Raw genomic sequence first — 23,249 nt, 5'->3', positions numbered from 1 at the left:
GTAAAAGATAAGGGGCATTTTCTGCCAGTTGCTCCCCTTTGCAGAGGTACATAGGGGGGCCTTATCATAAGTGCTACTGAATAACATGAGACTTACTTCTGAGTAGACCTACTCAGGATTGCTCCCAAAAGCTTGTGACCTGGAAAACTCTGTTGATCTTTAAGGTCCTTCAGGACTCTGCTACTACTGACTAACATGATTGCCCATCTGAAACTACTGAAGACGGAAGCACTGCTAGCCTTGTTGAACTCTTTAATCCTGCTTGAGCAAAAATTGCTGGAAGTGACAACATTGGGACTGGCAGGGCTTTTTTTGTAGAAAAAGCCCAGCAGGAACTCATTAGTATAATTGGCCACATCCAACAGCAGAAACTCATTAGCATATTAGGCCACACCCCTGACAGCACAGGTCATTAGCATATTAGGCCACACTCCTGTATTACCAGAAGTGTGATCATCCAGCCACGCCCACCTTTTGCTTCTTATTCTGTTTACCTTGTTTGTTGTCAAAACCCAGGGCCTTTTTTTGTAGCAGGAACTCCTTTGCATGTTAGGCCACACACCCCTAATCCTAATGAGTTCCTGCTGTTGGGTGTGGCCTATTATGCTAATGAGTTCCTGCTGGGCGTGGCCAACTCAGGAGCCAGCCAGAACTCCGTTCCTGTGCGTTCCTGCCCAAAAATAGCCCTGGGGACTGGTGTCCGCATAATTCCCTAACCCCTAGCGGCAAAGCTAAGCATTTGAGAAGAAAAGGGGCTTGCGATTCTGACCCCCCCCCCCCAATTCTTAACTCCAGCATTAAGCAGCATTACAATGTATTCAATTTTTTTAAGAGTGGCACAAACAAACTGAGGCTCACGTGGGAGGCCACAGAGAGGAATTATTTGTACCGCACAAGTCTTAAGTCAAACCTTTATCTTGATGTGTACATCTAGGATGTCGGGAATGCTGCCAAAGATGGTCTTAATCTCTTCTGGGGCAAGGATGGGGCCTCCAAGCTGTCCTTCCTTTTCCAACGGGACCTGAAAGACCTGGGGGGGGAGGGGGGTTAAGGAAAGCAAACAAGAGTCACATAAACTAAATACCAAGTTGGAGTCCAGTGGCACCTTTAAGACCAACAAAGTTTTATTTGAGGTATAAGCTTTCAGGCACATGCACACTTCTTCAGATATCTTGAAACAGAGGTTGCCAGTCCATACATACAGGCAGAAGGAGAGCGGCAAATCAGCATATAGCATAATGAAGGTGCTTGATTCTCTGCATCTTTCAAGCACCTTTATTATGCTGTATGCTAATTTGCTGCTCACCCTCTGTCTGTATGTATGAACTGGCAACTTCCACTTCAATGTATCTGAAGAAGGGTGTGTGCACACAAAAGCTTCTACCTTGAATAAAACTTCGTTGGTCTTGAAGGCGCCACTGGACTTGAAGCTCATTCTGCTGCTTCAGACCAACACAGCTACCCACCTGAACCTATAAATTAAATACAGTATACTTCCCATAGTTGCAATGAAATGAAGGCATGCTTCTTTTCATGCATCACACACATTCGTTGCAAGCACAGCGGTGCTTGTCAACAAAGGGTCCCAAGCTGCTCGATGCTGTGACTGCCCCTCCCTATACACAGCCACACTTGAAGCACATGTGGACATTTGCTTCTTATTGTCCCTCCCAAAAAGAAACAGAAGTAATAGAAATGGAGGAAACAGAGTTTGCTAGCTAGCCACTCGAGAGAACACGAGTTAGAACAACGGTCCACTACCCTTCAGCCTCTTCTCGAAGGGGACCTCTGAGAAAGCTGATTTCTGATCACAGCTAAAAAACAAACAGCTGCAAGCCTTGTATGTGAAACCATGAGATTTACAGGCTAATGCTTCAACATGGAACTAAGCAGGGGGGGACCTGATCAAGACCTATATAAAGAAACCACTGTGAATTGCTCACAAGAGTGGTCTCTAGCAACAAAAACTCTGCCAGATGTGTGCCGGGGAACTATAGTCAACCATGGCTCCTTAGGGTAGACCTTCTGCTTGTCTCCTTCTGCTTGTCTTCACAAGCAAATATTGAGCATGCCACCCAAAATACCATGGACTGCCAAAAAGACAACTAAGTGGGTTCTAGATCAAATCAAGCCTGAACTCTTCCTAGAAGCTAAAATGATTGAACTGAGACTATTGTACTTTGGTCACATTATGAGAAGAGTCACTGGAATAGACAATAATGGTAGGAAAAGTTGAAGGCAGCTGGAAAAAGAGAAAGACCCAACGTGAGATGGAATGACTCAATAAAGGAAGCCACAATCTTCAGTTTGTAAGATCTGAGCGAGGCTGTTAACTTTAGGACGTTTTGGAAGTCAATAATTTGTGGGGTCGCCATAAGTTGGAAGTGACTTGACAGCACTTAACACACACCTAAAATTAAATTACACATTTCCCTTTACTTCTGATCTCTGCCTTTTAAAGCAAACCATATTACCCTTTGGCTTTTAGATTTCATTCTTTTGCCTTTAACTTCTGCAGCTAGAAGATCTCCAATTGCACCGATATGGTCCAAACCAATTAAGGCCAAAGTTCTAAGTACACAAGCCCCACTGAAGAGTGGGACCTACAGACAGACCTATGCATATATTTATTTAGGAATACTGCAATTCAATTGACCTTTACTCCATCTTCAACTATAACCAACTGCAGACTACAGGGCATGATGGAAAAACCTCAGCTTCTGTTTTTCATACGGTTTGTTTAGCAGACGCCTTAGGAAAATTTTTGATAAACCTGCTCACTTCTTTGTGAGTTTTAACCTAATGAAAGTTGTCACCCTGACCTGGGCGGCACAGGGTAGCCCAATCTCGGAAGCTAAGCAGGGTCAGCCCTGATGAGTACTCAGATGAGAGACCACCAAGGAAGTCCAGGGGTGCCACACAGAGGCAAGCAACAGCAAAGCACCTCTGTTCGTGTCTTGCCTTGAAAACCCTATGTGGTCATCGCAAGTCAACTGTGACCTGATGGCATTTGCCATTTCCAATGGAAGGAGTCACACGACTTGCTTTTCAATCACGTCTTCACAGACATACGCCACCCCCTCCTCATTTACCCAAGCATGCAGTAGATCACTTCGGATACGGTGTTTCTGAGCAGCCAAACCCGTGGCTCCCACCTTGTCCCATCATACCTTCCAGGCTAATACTACATAGTTACCATTACAGCTGAGTCAGATAAACTATGGTTTGCCAAGCAAACGGGAGGACCATAACGGGGAGGTGGAAGAGAAGAAGGGGTGCAGGAGCACAAGGCTTAGCCGCTAATGGTTTGCCCTGACGTGCCTGCCATGAAAATATGAAGTCGTCCCTCAGGTGACAGGTGCTCCACCACCAGTCTGAAGTGGAGACTGTAAACCTTTTGAAGGGTCACTTTTGAAAGCGAGGAGGTGCGGGTTTTGCAGCGAAGCAGCACAGTTGTTATCAGCCCCCAAAAAACGCAGCTGGGCGCCAACTGACCTGGATTATGGTTGTCAGGATATCGACGTAGTTGCTCTCCGTCTGGTACAGCTCCTTGGCAACCTGCCACCTTGCAGACTGCTTTGGAGGAAGAGGGGTTGAGTTTTTGGATGGCTTCATACATGACAACTTTGGAGTTTCTGGAAAGGGTGGAGAAACAAGTGTGTAAGAGTGCTACATTTTGACCAGGAATGGTCTGTATACCCACTCCAAAAGATTTGTCTTTTTAAAGACATTTTCATTATTAAAATGAGTTTCAGAGGAGCCATCTATTTGGGATATTCGTGGCATTAAATGGATGATGAATAATTTTATCTCTACCAGAGGAGATTTTGTTCCAGCCAGAGATCCCAGATCTTAGCATCACAGAATCATAGAATCACAGAGTTGGAAAGGACCATGCAGGCCATCCAGTCCAACCCCTTGTTCAATGCAGGATCAGCCTAGAGCAGCCCTGACAAGTGTTTGTCCAGCCACTGCTTAAAGATAACACTTCTTAGAAAATGGAAGTTAATTTTATCTCTTTCCAAATTGCTGCAATTAGCAATTTAGTAGCCACTGAGAGCAAAGGAATGAGCTCCAGTCTTATTTGGGATATTATTTCATGACCAAATACTTCAATAAAACTGTAGACATTTTTAATGAGAACTTCATATCCTGTGAATGTTTTCCTATTTGCTTTTCCTCAGAACTGTGAGATCTTTGGCTCTACCACCAACAGTGCAAAAAGGAACCAAACTAAATGTTGGGGTTTTTTAATTAAAACTTCAGGGGGGGGGGGGGGGGTTGAACAAAAAGCTGCATAAAATAAAATTGTTAGCACCCCAGAAAGCCATTATCTGTAATAGCTTTTCAATGCCGTCATACAGCTTGCAGTTCAATGAAGTCTTCTCTTTCCCCCACCAATATACAACCTACTTTTTAATCAAAACAACTGTTACTATCACATTAGTGGCATTAGGAAACGTAACTGGGCAAAATATTTTGATAAGATAAACTATGTGAGATTTAAGGCACCCCATGAACTAAGACTCTTAACAGCCTCCAGCTCTTGCCTGTCACTGGTACATCAATGCAAAGGTAACTCGCACCAGCATCAAAAGTTGGATCGGAACCTCTTATGGCACCCCACTGGGTGGTGTCCCATCCTCAAACTAAACTTGTCCTTACCGTCCCATTCCCGACGGCTTCTCCTACACCTCCAGCGCTGCACTTCAGCACTAACAACTGCAGGAACCGGAGCAGATTTACTTTCATTGGTACCACTTCTACATATATCCATTTCATGGAAGGAGAGAGATTCGCTTTGCAAGTCGTGTTGGGTGAACGAGTCCCATTTGCAGTTTGACACTGGCTCTTTGGTGAAAGATCTGCTCTCCAGGTTAACGTCTACATTACCTAAATGATTGTTCCTGTCTACGAACATCGGGTATGTTGGGCCATGACCACCTTCTGATGCTCTCTGTACATCTTTATCTAGGTGACGTTCACACGAAACAATCCTGCCTCTCCAAACTGGAAGGGAACTGAGCCTTACAGGAATGTCTTTGCTTTCCACTTCAGGGGAAATAACATCTTTCTGAAGACTGATTACTGTCCTTCCTTGAGCTGGTCCATTAACTAGGCTTCCAGATGGCTTACGTCTACTGCAAGATGCCTCAACGGTTTGCTGTACGCTTTCTACAGAATCTACACAACGTTTGCAAGGCATGTTATCCAGAGGAATACAACTAGAACGTCTGTACGATCTCCTCATCCGACTACGTCTAGTGCCATGACAGCCGCGCTTGTGCCTAGCATTATCCATTTTCCTCAACTCTATCCTGTTCCCTGCATAGTTTGAAAAAAGGGGGGAGTCTGTTAATTATGTTGTTAAGGCTATTCAGCAAACTGGTTTTGCTAGCATTGTTGTTTTTTTAAAAAAAATATAGAGCTGTACCTCCACTGGCTATACTCGCTTCTGGAGTGTTCGAAATATCGAGCAGGGATCCCATGGAAAGCGAGTGCTCAGCCGATGGCCGCTTCCGAGGCGGGAAAGGAGACATGTCTGTCTCTCTAGTCAGCTGAGCGAGAGTCTCTCGTAGGCGACGCCTCTTCCGGTTGCTATTCGGAGTACTCAGAGAAAGTTGGGAGACAGACGTTTTCAGCTCGGGACTGTCTGCCTGTATTAAGATATGAAGATCAGAATTGTGTTTCCCATCTCTGGGATTCAAATCAACATGCAGCTGTACAACACTGCGGCTTCAACAACTTCTGGTTTTGCCGCAGCTTGTAAGCAGGAGTGTGGCTTAGATCTGGAGAACCATGAGTTGAACTGATCTTCACCATGCCCCCCTTCCTGCTGTGCCCCCCTGACAAAGAGCATGAGATGTGGACAAGGCAAAAGGTTGCCCACCCCAAGACATTTATATCGTGTATACTCCATGAACTCCATCCTTGCCACACACCGGGGAGTGAGGCTGGATACAACTCAACAAAACGTTAAATTTTGTCACTCAGAAAGACCATTTTGTATTGAGAGTTACACTCCAACATTAAGAAACGGTGGGTTTGACATCCATTTCAAGCCAAATTGTGTATCTCAAAAAGGCAATATCAGCATTTAAGACTCCTGCCTGCTTCCGCATTCTGCCACCGGAACTTCCAAGTTTTCAAATCCATCAGCACCAACTCACCTTTTCAAATAAGTACATAGATTCTCCAGCTCTGGCATCCATCTGAATGCTTCCCCAAAACCACTAGAGAGAGAGAAAACACATTCTGTAATTTGTTGGGAACGTATAAAATGTTACTCCAAAAATAGCCCACATTTTCCATTGGTTAAATGACAGACCTATTTATTCAGATAATACCCTTGCAGTGTATGTTTAAGAACTCAGGATATTGTGCTGAAACTGACCTCCTGCTTTACAACATAAAGGCTCTGAGACGGCTCAAATGGAAGGTCTTTTACTGTATTTTCTTCCACTATTAGATGGGTGCATCTTTCATCACCAACAGGCAAATGCTGTCCACCTGCAGAAAAGAAGATCAGTACAGAAAACCCATTACTTTTCTAAATTCTGCAGTCAGTTTTCATCTATGGAACTGTAGCAGTGTCAAACTCATTTGAAACAGCCGCAGTACAAAACCCACACAATCTAGCAGCAATTCTCAGCTCTCATTTAAGACGATACACAAAGTGAAAGATCACTGCATTTGCAACGTTATCGTAGGAGCTACTTTAAAAAGGAAAGTACAGAGAGAACCTGCACCTCAGTGACCAAAGTGGATGAAGATTTGCAGAGGGGGGGAAATCATCTCTAGAAGCCGGCACTTTATAGATGGGTAAAAGCCACCCTTTTAAAAACTCCACTACCACCATAAACCACAATAGCTGGCTTTAAGCAAGAGACTCCCTTTCAAAATCAGCCCCCATTCTGCGATTTGAAGGTAATGATCTTCGAGGATTGTTGCCAAAGTTACGGAGATCTACAGAAAATGCTCTGAGGACTCTAAAATGGTCAGAGGGTCCGTGACCAAGCTGCAGGCCTGCCAGGAGCCTGGATTCACCCTCTCTAGTAAGGTGGGCCCACTGATGTCTTTGGATAATGGGCAGTTATGATTTACTCTTGAGGGGGACAGGGGCACTCTGGGTCAGACAGATAGGAGGAGGTGGCCATTGCGGAAGACAAAATTCTTTTTCTATAAGGGACAATTTCCCACTGTTGCACAAATATTTACCTGTGAAGCTCCGGTTAAGAAAGAAATTTGAGAGGAAAAAGTAAGACAGAAAATTCTAGGTTTCAGGATAGAAAGACCAAAGAGGCCTAGCTGTGGATCAAAAGGGGGGAGGAGGGGTACCTCTGTGGGAAACCAAAGAGGGTGCTGGTACTCAGTACATAAGAGAACATAAGAACATAAGAGATGCCAATGTGGGATCAGGCCAAAGGCCCATCCAGTCCAACACTCTGTATCCCACAGTGGCTCCCCCCCAAGCACCAAGATGACAGAGCATCACTTGCCCCAGAGTCCCTATCTATACCTTGTGGCTAATAGCCACTGATGGACCCTAGAGCTGTGGACCAGACACGATGACCCTCTTTTTCCACTCGTTTGGGCACGAGGCCCAATGTTTGCATGGCACTGCTTGATGGGCAAGGGGAAGGAGTAATCTGGGGCCTGGATTCCCCCCCCCCCCTTCACTGACAGAGGAAAACACACGTTCCCTGTGTACAGCCTCCGGTTTTAACGACTACGTGCGATACAAAGCTGTGCGACCTGCAAAAATGACTGCACACCAGCACCATACTTTGGAAATGCCAGTTCTTTAGAATCAGTGCAATTTCAAGAAGCATGCTATAGCTTAAGAGTTGAGGTGTCTCGTGCAGCACAACAAGAACGTAAATTTAAAGCCTCTCAAGTCAAGTACTTAAACGCAACGCAGAAGCAAAACTATCGAAATCCAGGGAGGGATGCCACCAACTTACTGAACAAGCCGTTCGCTGCTAGAATACGGTTGCAACACATACAATGAAGACCCAAGGGCATTCACTGTAACCACCGTCATAGAAACCTGTAGCATAAAGTACCACAAAGGCTTAGTGGCTCAGAGACATCTCTTTACACCGATGCTGTTTCCATTGCTGCTGCTGTTAAGGACATTCATACTTTTATAGGACACAGGGCAGTTGTTTCTGCCACTTGGCATTTGGCTACTGTGGCCTGCGACAGTTTTAAGATTCACCTTGCATTTCTGTCATCTCTTCCATACTCTTCTGCTCTTCGTCGGAGAAGCCAAGGAAACTTAACATGCAGTCCTGAAATGGGGGGACTTTGAATTCATTCTTGAATTCCTCGTCAGCAGCACAGAAGTCACTATCAGAAAGCAAGGGGAGGGGGTGTTAGTCGCATCACCTGCAATGTCCACACATCACACTGCTATGTTCACTCTCTGGCAAAACAAAAACAAACCAGAAAACGATGCTACACAAGGCTGTGCTTGAAGTGCATACGTACATTTCATTTCTTCTCTCCCAAGATTTATAAATCCACTCAGCTTTCATAATTGGTGTGCCCAGACTGACTGCTACCTAAAAATCAATACAAAGTAACAAGGAATATTTACTGTTTTAAAAAGAGGTTGTTTCTACAGGAAGTCCTTTCCAACTGTAAGGTATTCAGTTAACAGTGTTAAAGCCACATACATAGCAAAGATAACAGTATTTGGCTAGATGGATCCTTTTTAACATCAGCAAGGGTTTATCAGATGTTTCTTGTACTCAATGTTCCTTTACCTAAAAAAAATTACAGCTGGTTTAAAATAGAATTATTTTAAAAAATGAATCCACTAGCCTTTAGATTAATATCCAAAACAAATTAGGATTTCCTGCATAACAGAATGGGCTAGAGGTAAAAATATATCTCATGCAGGAATTTACTTCCCTTCTCACAGAGAAACTGTTTTTACAAATAACCCAGTCTTTGCTTCTGGACGCTCGGTGAAGGCATAAAGACAAGAACTTAGGCCAGGATAATATTTATCCCCTATCTTTGACAGCACCATAAGATTAATACTGCAGGTCTCATCCTTCCACTTGATCAATGGAAGAGCTTCTGGAATACTAACCAGCTTCGTGGGCTGGAGGTCTTAGCAAGCTAATACGTAAACTCCATTCACCCAGCGGTATGTAATCTAGCGTTCAGGTAGGCTAATTACCCCACCTGATTCACACCACCTCAATTCTAACCCTCTAAACAGTCATTCACATGACCTAAACCAATGGACTTAAATACGGATTCAGTTCCCCCCTGTGTACTTTCAATGTACAGGCTGCAACTACTTCTCGTATTAGTCTTGTTGAAGACAAGGCCTTCAAGCAGGTATTCACCAGTTTTGAGTCACCAAAACTGTTGGCGAGTTTTGTCGAGTGAGTGACGAGCAGCGGCGGCGGAGAAGCATGGCGGAGGCTGGCGAGGCTGGCGAGTGAGAGGAGGCTGGACTGACAGACGCAGAGGCGGGGCGACGCAACAGGCCGGAGCCTGATGGACAGAGGCCGACAGCAAGCATGTGCTAACGTGCGCTCGGCCCAGACTCGAAGGTTTCGCAACAGCCAGGAAGTCGTAAATCAAGACCAGTGCCAGGAGGACGTTGCCCCAGACAACAGAAAAACAACTTGCTACTAAGGGTGCCTGGTAGGTTAGTCACACACACCCTTGTATGTGGCCCTAGGTTAGGACTTGTACGGATTAAATGTGTGAACTGCTCAGAGCCCTCAGGGGGTGAGCGGTATACAAATGGAAGGATAAATAAAAATAAATAAATAAAAATGGTTCTTCTACAATGAAAACCCTACGTCACAGATAACCTCCAGCCATTTGATAATTAATCTGCAAGAGCAAGAAAGGTGTGTGGTGGGGGTGCTCGGTGTTAGTCCTCTACCACAGACACACACACAAGAAGCTGACACACATGCCAATAAGCTCCGAAGGGAGCAAGACTTGTAGCAACATCCACAGATCTCCGGATCAGGCTCAGTATGTGGTTTCACTGCAGAAGTGCAGTAAAGATGCAACTGTAACAACCCCACATGTACAAATACATTTTTGCAGGCCAATTGTCATGAGCTGGGTTACAGCAAAATTTACCTTTGCAATTAAATCCAACAGCAGTGCTTAAAAACCTCATGCTTACTTTTATGCCATACACACAGGAATATATCCCTTTGCAGCTTAAATCCCGGAAAGGACATTTTTAAAAAAATAAATAAAAGGACTCTTAACCCAAGACTCAGAAAAGGAACCAAAATTCACATACTCTGAATTTGTCTCCTTGCGTAGAATTTGCCACCAGATGTGTAACTTTGGAACTGAAATCCCTTCGAATAATCCCTCCCATGTGATGGACCAAAGTCACCAGTTTAACCTATGAACAAAGTTTGGGGGAAAATGAACATGAAATTATTGGCAAAGATACATTAGCACATGGCTTATGGCACATGGATTTCCGTTCTGGGTTTGCATGCACATATAAGATCCATTTTATGTGATTTTGGTGTGATCCAGGAAAGCAGGCTCTATATAAGCCTCCATACATCAAAGTGAGGTCCCCAACGTGGCCCCCATGGATGCCATGATGTCTGCTGACACCTTTCCTGGTGCCTGCCAAGCGTTTTCAGAAAGTGGGTGAAGACTTTGCCCAGCAGGGCTCCTAATATGGCTGGTTTGCTCCACCCCCTGTGGTAGCCATTTTGTGGTAGGGCCCATCACACTGTGTCGGAATGCCAAAGTTGCCTGCAGGCTCAGAAAGGCTGGGGACCAGCACCCCAAGGCAGTGCCTCTCTGAATAGCAGCCACTGGGGAGGAACAAGGAGAGAGGGCAGCCGCTGCATCTTAACCTTTCCTTCCATACGGATCCTGAAGGTACTTCACCTCGCTGTGTGTCCAAACTGTGGTGGCCAAACTGTGGCTCGGGAGCCACATGCGGCTCTTTCACACATATTGTACAGCTCCTGGCAGGCAGCGGGGAAGCAAAGGGGAAGCAAAGGGGAAGCAAAGGGGAAGCAAAGGGGAAGCAAAGGGGAAGCAAAGGGGAAGCAAAGGGGAAGCAAAGGGGAAGCAAAGGGGAAGGAAAGGGGAAGGAAAGGGGAAGGAAAGGGGAAGGAAAGGGGAAGCATGCCTCCCCGAATCCGTCTTCCCTTTCCTAGCCAGTGTTCCCCTCCCTGGGTAGGCTTGAGGTGGGGGAGGGGAACAGAGAAAGAAAGCAACTTTAACTTTAAATGCGTTCCCACTTGAAGGCATTTGTCTCTTTAAATCCCTTCTCCAAGCCAAGCCAGCTGGCATGGAGGAGTGGGGTGGGGAGCTTGGAGGACGCATTTAAAGTTGCTTTCTTTCCATCTCTCCCTCCCCCATCTATTTGCTTTCTTTGTCTTTTTTTCCCTCTCTCTCCCGTTCTCTCTCCACTTCCTTCCCCCTCCCCATCTATTTGCTTTCTTTGCTTCTCTCTCTTTTTCTCTTTCTTCCTTTCCACCTCTCTCTCTCTCATTCTCTTAGACAAATAAATACCATTAGCAAACAAACAAATATCATTGGACAAATAAATCATTCTCAATATCTGTCCTTTACTGTTTTGTTTTTATTTTTGAGAGTCTCGTTTAATGCTAATAAAAAGCAAATCTGCGTATTTTTCAATAAAAATGTGTGTGTAATATTTGTTCATGTCTTGCAGCTCTCAGGCATCTGACATTTATTCAATGTGGCTCTCGCGTTAAGCAAGTTTGGCCACCCGTGATCTATACACACAGCTGCATGTCAGTTCTCTACCAAAGTGATTTTGTGCACACACAAGTTTAAGTGATGCAAGGTTTGTCTGGTAGCCCTAGACTGCACTTAAAAAGCTCATAACTGCTGTATAAACACGTAATGGACTGTGAAGGGTAAATGCCTCACAGTGACAGACAGCCTTGAGTGACGGGCTGTTCAAAGGAATCTGATTGGTTAGCATCAGTTGGGCAGAAGGACGTGGGGACTTGACTGCTGAAGAGAACTCAGTTTGAGTTTAGCACTGACTGTGGAAAGGTTAACTCTAGCTGAGGAGAGTTTCATACTGACTGAGGACTGGGAAGGCTGGCAAGAAGGAGTGAGTGGATCAGTGAAGACTCCCATTCGGGCCAGGAAAAGGGATATATATTGTCTAGTTAGAGAAGAGATTCCCTGCCCAGTTGAAAGTTGTGTGATCCCTGATGTGCTCAAAGAAGGAATTCAAGGGCTTGGTAGTGTATCCCTGCCTTCAGAAACCTGGAGAGTCAGTTAAACTCAAGAAAGTATACTGGAGAGTTTAGGAAACTCTGAAACAACAGCCTCTCATCTCTCATTTGTGAAAAGCTTAAGAACTCTCACGTGCTGGAAACATATGAACTAGAGTTTGTGATTATAATAAATTTCCTTAGTCATACTTGATTCACCTCAGATGATTTATCCATGATTTCACCTGACCTTTCCCCCTCTACATTGAATAAAATATCCTGTTTACTTTTGAGTCTCCTTTCTCAAGTTCCTGGGCTGAGCCAGCATCAGACTATAATAACGTGACAGAGTGGGACAGCCATAAACCTTCAAATAAGAAAATAGATAAAATGGGCTGCTCAGTCAGAAAGGAAAACGGAGGGAAAATCCTGCCTGTGAGGGAGGGGAGGTTGAGGTTGTCATAGACTCCCTCAAATCAAACAACTAAGCAGCATCTCACAGTATCACACTGTCCTATAGTTCTGTAATCCTAGACCTAATGCATTATTCCCTGGCTGGTTTATGCTGTGTGACTGCACTGTGCTGTAGCCTATAAAATCTGCCTCGAGCCTCAACAAGAAAGGCAGACACAACACAAAACAGTACCCTCCCTCTTTCTCCAAGGAAGTTCGTGGAATAAGCACTGTTTATTCTCACAACAGCTCTGTAAGAGTCACATCACCCCCGGATAAATTAAATGGATAAATAAACATTTAAGCCCCTGTCCCTTACATATAACACTCAAAAGTACTACTCTGCACTAATCTGTCCTCAGTTAACACGCCTGTGAAGCTGAGCTGAAGAACAGGCCAGAGTGCCTGTCTGAATGGTTAAGTGCTCAGATGGTGCTGCTACAGAAGTCAGTAAGACACAATGCTACCAAGCCGCCTGAGCAGGGCTCCAGGTGCAAGTTCTTTACTCAGTACTGTAAAATGTTACAATGGCCATTCAAAGTCAAGTGTGCAAAAGAAAGACAATCCTACCAGTTCTTCTTTCTTTCGGAATCCAGTGAAGCATAACACAAGATTCAGCATGCTGGCGCAGTACAGCGGACGACATGAAAAAGGCAGAGCCTGAAATTACATCAGATCAATTGAATTCGTTACTGAAGACTCCCTTGAACAATCAAACTAATTAAGTTCACGTTGAAAAACATGAAGTCTTTTCAATACTATTTATGGAAATATGAGCCCCAAATTCACCCATAACCTGCTACAAGAGAGCCGCTTCCCAGCAGCTTCTTTCCTGACTGCCCCAGTTAACACCTCAGTGGCAAGAGCCATATGGGTAGAACCAGTGACCAGTGTTCCCTCTAAGCTAGGTTAGTGTGAGCTAGCTCACAGTTTTCTAGCCTCCGGCTCACACATTTTTGTCTTAGCTCAGGAAGGACAGCTCCAGAGCAAACTAATTTATACGGCTGCCAAATCGCTCGCTCACAGTTTTAATGCCAGCAGCTCACAAAGTAGAATTTTTTGCTCACAAGACTCCAAAGCTTAGAGGGAACATTGCCAGTGACAGTTCGCACCCATGTAAGGTTCCCAGTCTCAAGGGACCAAGAGCAGTTCCTGTGGGAAGGAACCAGATCAGCTGGCCCTGCCATCGTGGTTTTTCTATCCGGAGGTAACTGGAGTGATGTTTTAAGTCAATGACCCTGTGGGAATCAAGCGACAGAGTTTATGAGAAAACAAGCACATAAGGTAGCCCCAATAATTCAAGCCTGTGACACACAAGCTACACACTACAGAAGGGGGGCATGGGAGAAAAAACATTTAAAAACAAGATCTTACTGTTATAATCTCTCCAGTACCCCGCTATTATGAGGGAAGCCTACCACCAGCACATTTTGAAATAACTTACAAGGCTGCATGGCCACAGAACATTCTTTAAGGTTCTAGGGGAAACCTTATTCTTTAAGGTATAGGGAAGAAAGGACAAGGCTCCTAAAAGCAAAGGCATTTATTTATCTTCCTGGATACCCAATTACGGGCAGACAAAGAAGTATTCTCTTCTGTAGCTCAGTTAAGAAACACACTGGATGGGGTATGGAAACAGTTAGAATGGTTAGAACAGATAAAAGGAAGTGCTTCTTCACCCAAAGAGTGATTAACACATGGAATTCACTGCCACAGGAGGTGGCGGCGGCTACAAGCATGGACGGCTTCAGGAGGGAATCGGATAAACATATGGAGTAGCGGTCCATCAGTGGCTATTAGCCACAAAGTACAGATAGGAACTCTCAGTCTGGAGCAAGGGATGCTCTGTATTCTTGGTGCTTGGGGGGGGGGGCGCAACAGTGGGAGGGCTTCTAGTGTCCTGGCCTCACTGCTGGACCTTCTGATGGCACCTGGTATTTTTGGCTACTGTGTGACAGAGTGTTGGACGGGATGGGCCATTGGCCTGATTCAACATTGGCTTCTCTTATGTTCTTAAAGGCTTGAAGCTTCCACTGGCACCTGCCTGACACACTTTAATGAAACAGAGTTGGAAAAAACTGGCTAAGTTCCCCTCCCCCAGTGTGCTTTATTATTTGAGAACAATTTTTGATACTTCCCACTTTCCTGGATCAGAGGTAACTAGCACAAGATTGCTTTACAACTTGGGAATTCTTCTAGACATCCTTATATCTGATAGAAATGGACAAATCCTGTGGTGATCATTCAGCCAGGGCTAGGATATAGGTTTCTGCAAAGACGCGTGCAGGCCGAGGTGTGGGGGGGGGGGGGGGGGGATATCAAGAATCAAAACTGGGGGAGGTTAAAAAAAATAAAGAGCAGTGCCTACACTTAGGCAGGCATCAAGGCGGAAACAGAAATGCAGTTCAGGCAGCATCTTGGGCTACCATAACAACCCAAAACGGCACCTAATTTTAGGGCAGAAGCTGATCAACAGTAAAATGAGGCAGCAGTGCAGGGGAAGGGAGTGGAAATAACAGAGAAGGGGGAATGGAGCAAGCAGCAGTAGGGAAATAGGAAAGGGAAGGGAAACCAAGGCAGAGACAGTAAGGGATGGGGATGACTGTTGACAACAAGGAAAACAGACGCACCCACTGTAACTATATTGAAATCACTGGAATTGTACATGTGTCAAAAAAAATATATCTACTCAGGGACTTCTGAACGCCATGCAAGTTACCTGATGACGGAACACATTGAGGCAAGAGCTATACTTATTTACTGCTGTAAGATGGCTTTATTACAACTTTTGTAGCATGCAATACAATTTTTACTCGTAATAAGTTCATTGTATACTGTTTCAACAGCCTGTCAGCAAGCTGCCATGGTATTCTGTGTTGCTGGTACTTCGGTACAGTTGTTCCCCCCCCCTCCCCCTCCTTCCCTGCCTGTGAGCTGTTATTGTAATCTGCTGTAATGCATAAGCCAAACAACTGGAGGTCGTTTTGTGGGAGTTCGCTTCATTGCCGGCTTGTTGCTTTTAGAGCCTGAGAACTGCACCTGTATATGTCTGGAGATAACTTGGTTCTCAGGGAAAGGGCGCGCAACCGTTTCCTCTCGCCCGCCAGCGGGAAAGTGACCCATTGGTTCTGTATCTGTTTCTAAATCCCTTTATTATGCTTGCCCTTACAGTTTGTAGCCAGTTCTAACAAAGAACGTGTTTGAGTGTCTTTCCAATGCTTTGAAATAAATTTTGCTTTTCTTGAAAACGTGGATTTATTCTCGATGCTTGGGGATCCAACACAGCCTTCAGATCAGAAAGACAGTACCGAGATTTAAATACATACTTTTTTTAAAAAGTACAGGAGAAACCACCAGCTGCATTCAAATATACGTGTAAAAATACGTAACACGGAAGCTAGCTGTTCACGTCTCGCGCTATATTCTTACCTCGCCTTTTCTAGCGCAATGCATTACTATGGGAGGCCCCAGAACCCTGCAGTCTGCCTTGTACAAGTCTTCGCAAACCGGAGCGTGGAAGTCCGCTATCACGAAGACGTTTTCAAACTCTGGTGCCTCGGCATCCCTATACTCTTCCACTGACTCCGCCTTTAGGTAAGGTACTTTGATTTCCTTCAGTCAACGGCACAGAATTCAATTGTTATTCAGGCAATAAACGTTAATGCCAAAATCATTTTCGGCTCACATGACATAAAGTACTCAGATTCATTACAGCAAACAGATTACAACACCTTACGAGCAATTAATACGAGCAGAAGCAACATATGAAGCTAGTTCAACAGAAACATGACCGCTTTCTCCGTAAAGAAACAAGGGCTTTTAAACAAGAGAAATTCTGAATTCTGCTTCATAATTATGAGACTCGTCGCTTTAATAATCTCACACATGCATAACCTGTGCCAGAACAGTTCCAGGGCTAATTATGAGTTTCTATTCAACTAGTTCCATTACGCGCCAGTCCCTTTCATTGTGCCTTCATTTAATTCTTTTAAAAAGTTAGTCATAATTGTGTTCATTCCCCCACTTCAGTCCCATGTAGTGCTACATGCTGCATGCAGCCACAGATGCATATCTGCCCAACATACCATATGCATAATACTTTTAATTAGTTTTTCTTCCGATTTACCAGGACTAGTTTCCTTTATCTTTACAACTGGAACTTCCATTATCTTAATGGTCTGCAGAAGAGGAGAACTTCAGTATGAGATTAAAATTGCCCAGAGACCCAAATGAGAGCCTATGTCATGGCCACAAACTGTACAGTCCACATACCTCCAGAGCATCCAATAGTTCTTCGCACTTTGCAGCTTCTTGAACTACGATCACCCTAGTTTCAATCTGAGGCATTTCCTCTGTTGGGGGAAGGGGGGGGAAGAATTATTAGCATAAAACCCCACAACTGCAGACACAAAGCAATTTTCTAACAACCTGATTTTTGCACCCCCAAGAAAGCTTCTATTCCTCAAATAACTTTGCGCAGGAACCCATGTACAAAATTATGACAACATTGTGTTTTCTGGTCTTGTAATGAATAATCTAGGGTTTGCCCTCACATGGATAAGAAAAATCCACACAGTGGGAAATCCACAGCTACAGTGCAGTTTTGCAAATCTTGGGGTAATTCCTAGTCTTCTAGAAAAACAGGACTTTAAAAAACAGTTTTGGAGTCATGGTTAGAAATGTAAAATTTCCGGAAATTTTGAAGCTCGGAAAAAACCCGGGGTTTTTCCAATTTTTTTTCGAGGGAAACGGAAATTTTTGGAAAAATTGAAAAAAAAATTGCTACATTAGCATTTCTTTTGCCTTTTCTAGATTGAAAGTCATTCTGTTACTTTAGGAACATAAAATATGACTATGGAAATTTTTACTTGGCATGAAATTATCACAACTATCATATTAAAAATATAGTGCATCCAAACAATTATTACAAATAGAATACCCACCCACATGCAAAAACAAAACTGAAACTTTTTTATTTTCTTCTGACAATAGCACCTCCTAAAGGAAGAAATGCATCTTGTTCTTGCATTGGAGAGTTCAGTTTGTAACCTAGGACTTGCTTGTCCTCAGTGCACAGAAATTAGATCAATTTGATATATTATATATTAGAAATGATTTGGAAAATATTTGAACACCTTGTCTTAAAATATTTTATTCATCATGTTAAAATAAAACGTTCCATAATCAATTTTTTTCTTTTCTTTTTCCAATTTTTTGGAAAAAAACAAAAAAGGCTTCAGGAAAAAGACGGGGGGATGGGACGGTTTCCCCCGAAATTTTTCCAGTTTTTTCCGGGCCTTCACATCTCTAGTAATGGTATAAGCAGTGTGTATGTGTGCCGAGACATAAAAAACAGACCTCAAATGCATTTTAAGCCACTGTAGCAACCCAAAACAGCACTTAGAGGTGGGGGCGATGGAAATGGAGCTGGACCCCAGAAGGAGGGGAAGGCCCAGGGCTGGCAAGGGATAGAACTAGGCTATATGGATCACTAGGCCACTCAAAGAAGGCTCCTCCCTATGGAGAACAGCAACACTTTGAATTGCAAAGTATCTGGCTGTATGACCACATATATAGATGGTTAGCACAGAGGCTAGCTGTCCGCGATCCTTTCCGGAAACCAGGAAACCCACCAAAACAAAAGGGAAACAAGATCCTCAATGTCATACAGTTTCAGAAAGGCCAAAAAGGAAAGAGAAATCAGAATAAAATGATTCAAGCAGCCTTACTGTACAACACACTACACTTACTTCAGGAAATGACATCAAGCATTTCTCATTTCTGATGTACCTACCAAACTTAATCAAGGGAAGACAGGGGGCATTCCATAGGCAAATGTCTGTTCTGACAACTTAGATCAATGAAGAACTAAGCAGCTGTCTTGGTCAGTGGTTCTGAAACTTCCTCCTTTCCAGGAACCCCTTCTATGCTGTCTCCTCTGCCAAGGTGTCATGAATACTGATCAAAATATGGGTTTAACTGACCCTTCACCCAGTTCCTCTCCTCCTCCTTCAATTATATCTATGTCCCCTTGTATACTTTTTCACTCTAAAATATTTGCAACTGCAGCAAGCAAATCTGCAAGCAAAGAAAATGATCAGAACCCGCATGTACTAACTTTATCAGAAGAAATCATATATGTTTGCTAATAACATATGTCGAGCCTATGAAATATGGCTTAATTCTTCCTTCATACAGTTTTACTCATCATGTGTTTGTTGCATCAAATGTTCTTCCATATTATAAAGGAATTTGCAGAGGAGAAAGGAACTGGACACAGGCATTTAGACTTTTATGATAAAACAAAAACTGCACAATTTACCAGCTGTTAAATAAATAATTAGACTGAGCAGCATACTACTTTATGATGGTTAGAAAGAGGAATTTAGCTAGCACAATATTAAGGGATTTTCAGTATAAATAGAATGATCCAGTTTGTGGGTCTTGTTGGGGTTTTTTAGTTGAATAGAGTAATATCAAAGATCTATTACTAAAGAACAGATCAAAAGTGTTTTGTTGTTTAAGTATTAACAATTTTGGCTGGGTTAATGAGGAAAATTATATAAACTGATTACAAATATGCAAGCATATCAAGATGAACATTTCACACCTGACTCTTTGGAACAGTGTTAACCAGCTGGTAGTTAGATTTGGGAATAAGATATGATCCTAATCGGATTAATACCTATGCTCTTTTGAATTTCTAAACCCCTAAGATCTTCGCATCAATCAAAACAATGAGGCATTCAATGACTGTGCCTGTTTTATACTTCAAACATAGTACTGGCCTCTTAAACCTTGGCACAAATCAATTAAATGTCAATACAATATCAACAGTAACGGTATAGCCTCCTGTTAGGTTAAACACACTTCCGTACTCCCTGAAATGACTTACAGTCGACTAAATACTAGAGGCTCAAGTACATAATAAATAGAGTTGTTGGACACCCTCTAGGAGGCAAATAAAGGGGCTGTGGCTCATTGGCAGAGCATCTGCTTAGCATACAGAAGGTCCCAGGTTCAACTCCCAGCATCTCTTTTTAAAAGGACCAGATAAGAGGTGATGTAAAGGACCTCAGCCTGAGATCCTGGAGAGCCGCTACTGGTCTGAGTAGACAATACTGACTTTGATGGACCAAGGGTTTGATTACATATAAGGCAGCTTCGTGCGCTCGTGTGAACCTATGCAGCACTGAGGCACTTTAGGTAACAAATATTTGTTTAACAAAAAGTACTAAGTATGTTGCTCCACAGTAGCACGTGGAAAACTATTTACATTGTAAAAAAATGTAAAGGTTCCCTTGCTCGAAAGCCAGTCGAATCCAACTCTAGGGTTGCGGTGCTCATTTCCATTTCAAAGCCGAAGAGTCAGCGCTGTCCTAAAACATTTCCGTGCTCATGTGGCCGGCATGACTAAACACCAAGGTGCACGGAACACTGTTACCTTCCCACAGAAGTGGTACCTATTTATCTACTTGCAATTTCTTGCTTTCGAACTGCTAGGATGGCAGGAGCTAGAACTAGAGACAGGAGCTCACTCCGTCATGCAGCACACTCAGGTCTCGAACTGCTGAACTACTGACCTTCCACAGCCTGCAGTTCAGCGTCTTAACAACTTGAGCCACCGCAGCTGTAATAATTTATTTCACAGTGCTGACACCAAACATTAAATACTGAGAAATGAGAGGTATTCCCATATCACAAAGTACCAGTTCAAATAAATACACAATAAATTGGTAATTCCAACTTGGCAGCAATTTACTGAGGAATGTTGTAAATCTTCATAGAGATCCGCAAAGAGATGCTGATGGGATGGGGTGCCAGCTCTACTCCTGTTACAAAGTTTTCTTCTTCAAAGCCAACCTCTCACATTTCCATTGCAGCACATCAACAGCTTAACAATGGTCTAAACTCTCATCTCAATCTGAAGTGAGAACACAGCTGCTTTCCTGTTACCTTCACCATCTGAAGTGGATGCAGTGAATATTTTCTCCTTGGAACTCTCTGTAATTCTGGAGTCAAGGATAGAAGAATCCACCAAGAGACTTCTCCCCGTCTCAGACATTAGTGTGCTGTTGTCCACCATGATTAAAGAGACATTCCCCTGCAAGAGAAACAGTAAATAATGTTAATCTTAGAAGGGAGGAAACTCAGAGGACAGGACTGCAATTACAGCAAGCTATAAAAGATCAGTAATCTCCTGACTAAATATAACTGAAATATAGTATGGTGTTTTGATAGGGGAAACCTACACACTCCTCTTTGCCCCATATTCATCACCAAAGCTTACTACCTTATGGGCACTGCCAAAGCCTTCTTTTCCGCCTTCTACATTCACACCATTACTGATTCCTCTTCAAACTATTCCTCAAGAAATACTCCTCTGTAAGCACAAACCCCCTCTACAAACATTCACAGATTTAGCCTGCTTACATAAAACAGATTGAGACCTATATAGCCTACCTGAGACAGGATCTCCCTCACCTTACACTGTGGAAACACAAATTCTACCTGATCCAAGCTGACAGTAAAACAGTATTTTTCTTCTCTCACTCCCCTCTCTCATCAGACTTCCTCAGCCCCCAATGAACCCTGGACTGGTTGTTAGCTGCTCTGCACGCACACACACACCAAACACACGTACAGGAGACTGGTGGCTGACAGAAACAGGCAGGAACTCTGTCCATCCATCAGACACACATTCACACCCCAGCAGTGTGTCAGGGGTCATTTCGTAGAAAAAGAGGTGCAGGAGCTCATTAGCATAACTTACTTGCATATGCCACACACCCTGACATCACCGGAAGTGTGTCAGAAGGCAACACCCACCGCTCAGGCTCTACTGGACTGTTTTGGATTGCTAGCTGGGGGGGGGACACGTGCAGATCTGTCCTTGCAGAGGAGGGAGAGCTTGTACCGGAATAAAACTTGGCCTTAAAGGTGCCACTGGACTGTTTTCGGCCGGGGGACTGGGGGGAGCTCTGCAACTTACCTGGTTGCTTCTTGCTCTGACTGAGGGCTGCTGGGAGCAGGGGGTGGGGCTTGTTGCATGTGCCCGCCCCCTGGGCTCTTTACTGCCGGAGCTCCGCTCCTGTGCGCTCCTGCAGGAAATGACCCCTGGCTGCATTTATAATGTGGGGATGGGTGCTCAGGATGGATAATGGTTCCCGGTGCTCGACTACTTATCTCAACAACAATTCATTTCGTCCGAATGGACCCAATACCACAAATGGATCTAAAGACAAATTATTTGTACTACAGTAGTAATGATTTCTTAATAATTCGGAATTATTTCCCTTCCTGTTCCTTTTAGCTTTGTTTGCTTATGTTTGTTTTAGTTTAATAAAAATAAAATAAATGCTTATGTGATATCGGAGAGATTGAAAACATGTAGACACACTGTTGATTGTTCTATCAGTCAAATGGGGGGGAAAGGTTTTTTATCACTAATACAAATTTTGATTTGTGATAATATTGTATGTACAAGTGTTGAAATGATATAGATTACACAAAGTGTTTCAGTCACTTTTAAGCAGTTATGTAGCCAATTGTTGTATCAAATATTAACACTATTTACAAAAAACAATATATATATATATATATATATTAAAGGATGGCTAAAAACCAATGCTTCTTAAAAATAATAAAAATCAGATTTTTAACTTTAAGTCAGATTTTTAAATTTAAATTGGATTTTTTAAATAAAATGCTTTTGAGGAAAAATCTAAAGATAGTTTTCTATTTAAGATACATTATAGTCCAAGGGTTATTCATCATGAGATAAGAATCAAATTAATTTGATTTAAATAAAATCCCCCCTCATATTTATTACGTAGCCATTGAGTGTCTCCAGTTCTCAAGAGAAGCTTTCTTTTTCTTCACAGCTATGAACACCTTTGCTATGAACTGGATAACCCAGGCTAGCCCAGTCTCATCAGATCTCGGAAGCCAAGCAGGGTCGGCCCTGGGTAGTACTTGGATGGGAGACCACCAAGGAAGTCCAGAGTTGCTACACAGAGACATGCAGTGACAAACCACCTCTGAATGTCTCTTACCTTGAAACCTTGAAAACCCTACAGGGTCACTATCAGTGGGTTGTGCATTGATGGGGAATTTTTTTTAATTATAATTACAGATGCAGTCAAAACAAAAGTAAATGAAGAAAACAGGATATGGTGCTCCATACAGCACTGTTTAACGAGGTAGACTGCAGTCCACTCGTAGACCACCTAAGGCCAGCAGTTTGCTAGGATTCTTATGAAAATGCTGGACTAGGTACGTCTAAGTCTGACCTGCATTCAGTGGCAAGAGATCCTAAATGTGCACTCTTGCTCGTTGCACAATTCACTGGAGCACTACAGTCCCACTTTTTTAAAAAATATGGACAACATAATGCTGAAATAAACTCAATGATCTCTTAAAATGCCTGTGCTGCAAGAGCCTTGGCAGCCCTCCAGAAGCTTCATTTCAAAAGAGAACAGCTGACATTACACATCTTAACACGAAAAGGGACCAGCAGACGTCATATATCTTAACACAAAAAGGGAAGTTTTGGCTGCAAATGGTTTGATCAGCATT

The 23,249-nt window shown here is 43.4% G+C and overlaps 1 protein-coding gene across 2 annotated transcripts in view; it reads right to left on the bottom strand.

Moving 5' to 3' along the window:
• Positions 1-20,757, bottom strand: part of ECT2 (epithelial cell transforming 2) — a 61,176-nt gene extending 40,419 nt beyond the window's left edge. Inside the window, exons 1-13 of one of the 2 annotated variants that reach the window (XM_015415256.1) lie at positions 20,628-20,757; positions 16,944-17,023; positions 16,757-16,849; positions 16,101-16,283; positions 13,242-13,331; positions 10,292-10,399; positions 8,494-8,567; positions 8,222-8,352; positions 6,395-6,510; positions 6,167-6,233; positions 5,435-5,653; positions 3,496-3,635; positions 911-1,030 (exon numbers count right to left, since the gene is read on the bottom strand). In XM_015415256.1, the coding sequence (XP_015270742.1) occupies positions 911-1,030; positions 3,496-3,635; positions 5,435-5,653; positions 6,167-6,233; positions 6,395-6,510; positions 8,222-8,352; positions 8,494-8,567; positions 10,292-10,399; positions 13,242-13,331; positions 16,101-16,283; positions 16,757-16,849; positions 16,944-17,023; positions 20,628-20,757 (1,551 nt within the window). The remainder of the gene's footprint in view (positions 1-910; positions 1,031-3,495; positions 3,636-5,434; positions 5,654-6,166; positions 6,234-6,394; positions 6,511-8,221; positions 8,353-8,493; positions 8,568-10,291; positions 10,400-13,241; positions 13,332-16,100; positions 16,284-16,756; positions 16,850-16,943; positions 17,024-20,627) is intronic. The other variant, XM_015415257.1, reaches the window with a different exon arrangement.
• Positions 20,758-23,249: the final 2,492 nt, after the last annotated feature.

The sequence above is a fragment of the Gekko japonicus genome, unplaced genomic scaffold (assembly GCF_001447785.1).
Source record: "Gekko japonicus isolate JY-2015 unplaced genomic scaffold, Gekko_japonicus_V1.1 scaffold320, whole genome shotgun sequence".
Taxonomy (NCBI): Eukaryota; Metazoa; Chordata; class Lepidosauria; order Squamata; family Gekkonidae; genus Gekko; species Gekko japonicus.
Note: the sequence above shows the minus strand (reverse complement) of the source record. Positions and strands in the feature narration are given on the sequence as shown.